Raw genomic sequence first — 6,882 nt, 5'->3', positions numbered from 1 at the left:
AATGCTTTAAATAATTCTAAATTTATATGTATCATGAAAAAAAATATTAATATTTTTAATAATTGGATATGATTTATTTCTAAAAAGTATCCGAATCATAAAATTAATTTAATATTATTTATCATCATAATTATGATAATATGTCCAAATATAAGTTCTAAGGATCATTATATTAAATAATTCTTAAATTTTACAACCAAATATTTGATACATTAAATAATTCAAAAGTAAATTATGAATTAACTTTTTGAAGTAACGTAACAACTTCAGTATACCCATTTTCTATTGCTTTTATAAAAGCCGTATTAAATAATATTAATAATTTCCAAATATTATTTTGTAATTTCAATTCATCAAAATAAATACAAAATTGTTATAAGGAGCATCTGTAGAATTGATATCAATTCCTTCTTGTTTAAGAAGTAATTCAACTATTTCTATATTCCCATTTTCAGATGACCAAATAAGCGCAGTTTCAAATAATTTGAAGAATTTCCATATATTATTTGGATATATAAAATTAATATTACAAATTTCATAGAAAATATAACAATATTTTTGGAATTGATATTAATTCCTTTTTTTTTTTTTTTTAATTTAACTATATCTGTATAACCATTTTTAGATGCACAAATAAGTGCTGTATAAAATGATTTTAATAATTTCCTTATATTATTTTGAAATTCCGATATATCAAAATAAATTTTAAACAAAACAAATAAATATTTTTTGGCATTGACATCAATTCCCTCATGTTCAAGAAGTAATTTAACTATTTCTATATAACCAAAAGATGATGCAATAATAAGTGGTGTGTTAAATGTTTTAAACAATTTCCAAATTTTAATTTCAATCAGAAAGACATCAAAATAAATTTCACACAAATCAAATAAACATTGTAGTCATTGATATTAATTCCTTTTTGATCAAGAAGTAATTTAACTATTGCAGAATGATTAGTTTTAGATGCACATATAAGTACTGTATCAAATATTTTAATTGATTTCCAAATATTACTTCGAAATAGAAAATTATTAAAATAAATATTAAATGATATAATTAAATATTTTTAGTATTAATATCAATTTCTTCTTTTTCGAGAAGTAATTTAATTATATTTATATAACCAAAAGAAGATGCAATAATAAGTGGTGTATTAAATATTATGAATAATTTCCAAATATTATTTTGAAACAGAAAATTATTATTACAAATTTTATATAAAACAAATTAATATCTTTGGCATTGATATTAATTTCTTTTTGCTCAAGAAGTAATTGAGCTATTTCAGCGAAACCTTTTTTAGTTGCAAGAGTAAGAGCTGTTGCTAATAATTTGGATAAATTCCAATTATTATTTTGAAATATTAAATTATAAAAATCAATTCGAAATAAAACAAATTAATATTTTTACTATTGATATCAATTCCTTCTTGTTCTAAAATATACTGAACAAGTTCAATGTTTCCTGATTTTATTGATGAAAACAAAATATTTTTCGGTATTAAATTTTCTTTTAGAAAATGTTTAATGAGAAATAAATTTCCGATTTTTGCTGATTTAACAATAATATTTTCATTAATATCCATTCCAATTCCAAGTAAAAATGAAAAAATTTCATAATTATGATGTAAAACACATAAAATCCCTAATTTTTCTAAATCATAAAGTTCTTCGATTTTATTTTCATAAATATATTTAAAAATATCATTTTTATGGTATTTAATTGCTGCTTCATATAATCCATAAAATGCCATATGGTTTTGTTCACATAAATGAATGATTTCAATATTTCCGCCTGCAATTGCATATTTACCTGTTTTATTTACATTTGCACCATTCATAAGCAAATATTTAAAACATTTAACTGCAGAAAAAAATGCTGCATAATCAATTAATGTAACATGTTTTTGATTAATAAATTCACATCTTTCATAAAGTGATGGTTCAATTGTTTGATTAAAGTCAAAATTTGTTTGTGATGATATTTCTTGAAGTTCTATAATATCATCATTTCGTATTATTTTCACAATTTCATTTGGATTAACACCAGCTTTAATATATTTCTTATGAAGTTCACAATTATTCTGTAAAAGGTTTTCTTCGTTTTGTTTATAATCACCTAAACCATAATGCACAAAATATAAACAATTTTTAACATCTTTTGGTGAAAGGATATTATGTTCAATCATATTGTGAAGAAGGAAATTTGATTCACATGTATTAATGTGAATAAGAAAATTGGGAAAAAATTCAAATATTTTAAATCTAATTTTGCTTTTTTCTTCAAATAATTCGATTTCTTTTATAAATTCAATATATATATCAACATCATTAAATTTTTCACAAAATACTGCACAATATATCATTTGGCTAATTATTAGATTAAAAGTGTATGAGTAAATATTATCAAATAGTTCAATAATTAAATGTACTGATCGAGAAATATTTTCCTTGTTCAAACAAAAAATAATTTGATGAATCGATTGGAGTAATTTGATATTATTTAAAAATAGCTTTTGCTTTTCCATCAGCAAATCGAAATACTTGCTTTTCATTGTTCCACAACACTGGAAACTTTTTCTGATAATAACCGTTGGGAAATGTTATATGAAACTATTTAGTGTTGTGACAAATAAAAAACCGCTTAGTATTCAATTTTGATAACATTTTTTTATGTCTGAAACAAAGAGTTTTCTCAGGGAAAAGCTCATTCCACTTGAGCAAATTATCTTAAACTTAAATGTTAACAATATTGATTCATCTGTGAAAACTACAATTGAAATATTTAATGTAAGTTTAATTTCATCTTACAATGAAATTATTTCACAACTAGCTTGTCGAGCATTCATGACACAAGAAATTGAAGCAATTGCATGTATTAAATATATTGGTTTGTTACAAACAGAAGAAGAAAAATTAACAAAAATTCCAGATGATTTAATAAAAACGTTTTCATCATTACTTCTTCGTTTACCTTCAGATGAATCGAATTATCTTCTTGAGTTAATGGTCGAGGAAAACCTAATTAGTCCACAAGTAGTTAAATTAAAGCAAACTGTATATTTTGCGCATTATATGACATTTAAAGAAATAACTTCAATTGAACCAGAATCGCAAATACAATTAAAGTTTTCAAGTGAATTTGCTTCAAACATAAAAGAACTTATTAAAGATGATTGGAAACTTCATAAAAAACTTAATAAAGACGGAGTTAATCCATCAGAGATTACTAAAATACTTCGAAATGATGAAATTGAGAAACTTCAACAAATTTCATCACAACCGAAATTTGATTTTAATCAAACAATTGTACCATCGCTTTATGAACGATGTACATATGTTAATGATTTTGGTATACATCTCATAGAATTTGCAGCATATTTTGGTTCGATTAAATGTTTTAAATTTTTATTAATGAACGGAGCTAAGTTATTTTCATCGATGAATTTTGCAATTACTGGAGGAAGCTTAGCAATTATCAAAATATGTGAACAAAATCATTCATCATTTGAAGGCGCTTATGAAGCTGCAATTCAATTCCATCGAAATGAGATCTTTCATTACTTTTATGATAATAAAATAATAGAAATTCCTCCTCTTGCTAAGTTAGGAGCGGAATGTGTCGAATTTAATAATTATACAATTCTTTCTTTTTTGTTCGATGAAGGAATGGAAGTTGATGATTCTATGATTCATGTGTGTTTAGATCTTGGAAATATATTTCTTTATAAAGATTTCATACAAACGCACCAGGTTCCAAAAGATGCTTTAGTTCAATGTGTTATTTCGAATAATATCGAATTAATAAAATTCGTTCTTCAACAAAAGGAAGTTGATATAAATTTGAAAATGCTTTTTTGATGTATATAAAATTTGTTTTAATAATTTTATATTCAAATGAAAGATTTGGCGTTTATTTTTGTTTCATGAAACAGCATTATTAATAGCAATTGCTCGTAATTTCGTGGATATTGTAAAGTTACTTTTAGAACAAAAAGATATTGATGTGAATGCTGGAAATATTTTATTATGTTATTTCCAGATTAATCAAATTTTTTGATGTTTTTGAATATTAATTAATATTAACTCAAATTATTTTCGACACCTCTTATTACTGCATCATTAAAAGGATATGAAAAAATTGTTGAAATGCTTCTTAAATGTAAAGATATTAATGTAAATGCAAGATATATTTCTTCTTTTATCACAAAGTTTATATCATTAATGTGGTGTTTCATGGCTCAATTAGATGTTTATTGAAAGTAATTATTACAGCACTTATTTTTGCATCAAAATTCGGATTCACAAATATTGTCAAAATGCTTCTTGAAAGAAAAGATACTGACGTAAATGCAAAAGATATTTATTTCTTTTGTTATGTATTTGTTTTAATGTTTTTATGTTTGAAACTGATATTTGGTGTTTTTTCATATTGTTTTCTACTGCATTAATGAATGCATCTCTATGTAATCATCCTGACGTTGTTAAATTACTTCTTGAAAAAGATGACATTGATATAAATGCAAAAGATATTTGTTTTTAATGTTCCAAATTTATTTGAATAATTTTTTGAATTTTCTTAAAAATTAATATTACTGCATTATTATTAGCATGTAGAGTTGGATCAATTGAAATTGTTCAGATGCTTTTGGAACATCCATCATGCGATTTCGCAACTAACCCAGTTCGTTTTGATTATTTGTAGTTTATTTCTTTATAATGAATATTTATTATTGAATTTCGTAGTTTATTCATAAAATTTTTGCATGTATTTCAATCTGTGGATTATTTAAACGTTTTGATATTACTCAAATACTTTTCGAAAATTCAGGACCTTCATCACCAGATGATGAAGAATTGTACCAAAAATGCGTTCCGATTATTAAGTTCTTGGCTAATCTCAAGGTGGAAGGTTATAATATGATTAATCTTGCTAAAACGAAAGAAAGAATGAATGGAAATTACACTGAAGATTATGATGGTTATGATGACTATGATGATTAAAAGCAAGTAGTTAGTATCTTTTAGATTAAATTGTGTTTTTTTGAGCGAATACGATGGAAAATTTAAACTATTTTCGGTTTGGAAACTGATTTTTCTAAGTGGCAGATTTTCGTTTTATCTTTAGTTTATCTGTTTATTACAAGATAATATCATTTTTTTGGTATATCAGATTTATATATTGATGAAAATATTCAATAAGTATATGTTTCATGATAGATTTTTTTTAAGAAAAACATTTCTTCAACAAGTGCATCTGGTTAGTCATAAGTTTAAAATCGAACAAACATTGTTAAAATGAATTTTAGCTTGATATTATGTTTGAATTTATTCTCCATCCATCTCGATTATATATTTCAATATGGTTTTTGTTAAACATTGCATTGACATTGCTTAACAAAAGTGTTATGGAATTTAATAACTTTAGATTTCCAATAACAATTTCTTTTATTCATCAAGCAATTTCCACATTTTGCACATACATTTGTGCGGTTTGTTTCCGTTATCATCCAGAATCCGAAAAAGAAAAAAAATCCATGATAATTCCCAATTATGAAAGAAAAGTAATGACACGAATTTTAATGCTTTCCCTTTTATTTACGCTCAACATTATTTTTGGAAACAGTTCTCTAAGGTATTGCTCGGTAGCTTTTGTTCAAATTGTCAGAGCAATCATTCCTTTAATCACAATGATTCTCTCAGTCATATTTCTCCGTGACAAATATGCTCCTACACTTTATGTTTCGTGTTTTGTCATTTGTATTGGAGTTGCTCTAAGTTGTTTTGGGGAGATCAATCTTACTCGATATGGTTTTTTTGTAACAATTTTTGGCTGTTTTTTAAGTTCTGCCAAATCCATTAGTGTCAAGAAGACGCTCACAGGCAAGTATGAGCTCCATTCGTTTAGTTTATTAGAACGCATGTCACCAATCTCATCGATCGAAATGTTTTCATTGATATTAATTACAGGCGAAAACCAAAAAATTTTAACATCCGAAAAGTACACAGTTTCTACAGTTGGGATATTACTTGTGTTACTCACCGGTTTAATTGCATTCTTTTTGAATTTGACAAATTTCTTGTCGACATATTATACATCGCCGCTTACGGTGACAATTGTCGGATGCTTGAAGCAAATAATAACAATAGTTCTGTCTGTGATAATATTTGATAAGAAATTAACAAAATTAAATGTCGTTGGAATTGTAGTTACAATGTTTGGATCGTTATGGTACGGAATCTTAAAACTTAACAATAGGAAGCCACAAAATGATTCACAAAAAATTGCTTTGTTCAATGAAGAAGAAGAAGAAATTTAATATATAGTAAAGAATGTATATAAATGTAAATTTAATATTTAATACAATTTTATTTAGATTTGTGTTTTTTTGGTAATGTGTGATGCAATGCAATTTTGTGAATTAATAGACAGCTCCACTAATAATAATAACATATTATAATCTGTTAGATTCAAAACGAAGGTAATTTTTTTCTATGAAATGTTTCCTGATCATTTTATTCGTCTATCGTTCGTCTACAAAAACGGCTGCTTTTTGAATACTTTTGATCGGTAAGTGAGTTTAATTAAACACAAATATCTTGATCAAAAATAATAATTTAACAATAAAATGTGGTTCCTTAATTGTGAAGTAATGTTGTATATAAAATTTAACAGAATTTGTGTAAATATTTTAAATATCTTGAAATTAATTGGATATTAAACTTGGAAAACATCATCTATATAATTACAGCATAATGGTTAATGTAATGCTTTCATTTCGAATTCGTATAAAATAGATAAAGTGCAATATTTAAATCGGCCGAGCTTGAACAAGAAGAAAATGATATTAATGCCAAAAATATTTATTTGTTTTGTTTA

At 24.8% G+C, this 6,882-nt stretch overlaps 1 protein-coding gene across 1 annotated transcript; it reads left to right on the top strand.

Annotated features, from left to right (window-relative positions):
- Positions 1–5,692: 5,692 nt before the first annotated feature.
- GO595_005639 (putative Ribonuclease III) lies at positions 5,693–6,322 on the top strand (the record flags this gene model as incomplete). The annotated part of the gene is made up of 1 exon (XM_067918904.1): positions 5,693–6,322. The coding sequence occupies one exon, from the start codon at positions 5,693–5,695 to the stop codon at positions 6,320–6,322; it is 630 nt and encodes a 209-aa protein (XP_067774271.1).
- Between the last annotated feature and the right edge of the window lie 560 nt (positions 6,323–6,882).

Source organism: Histomonas meleagridis (genome assembly GCF_020186115.1).
Source record: "Histomonas meleagridis strain 2922-C6/04-10x chromosome Unknown contig_36, whole genome shotgun sequence".
Taxonomy (NCBI): domain Eukaryota; phylum Parabasalia; order Tritrichomonadida; family Dientamoebidae; genus Histomonas; species Histomonas meleagridis.
Note: the sequence above shows the minus strand (reverse complement) of the source record. Positions and strands in the feature narration are given on the sequence as shown.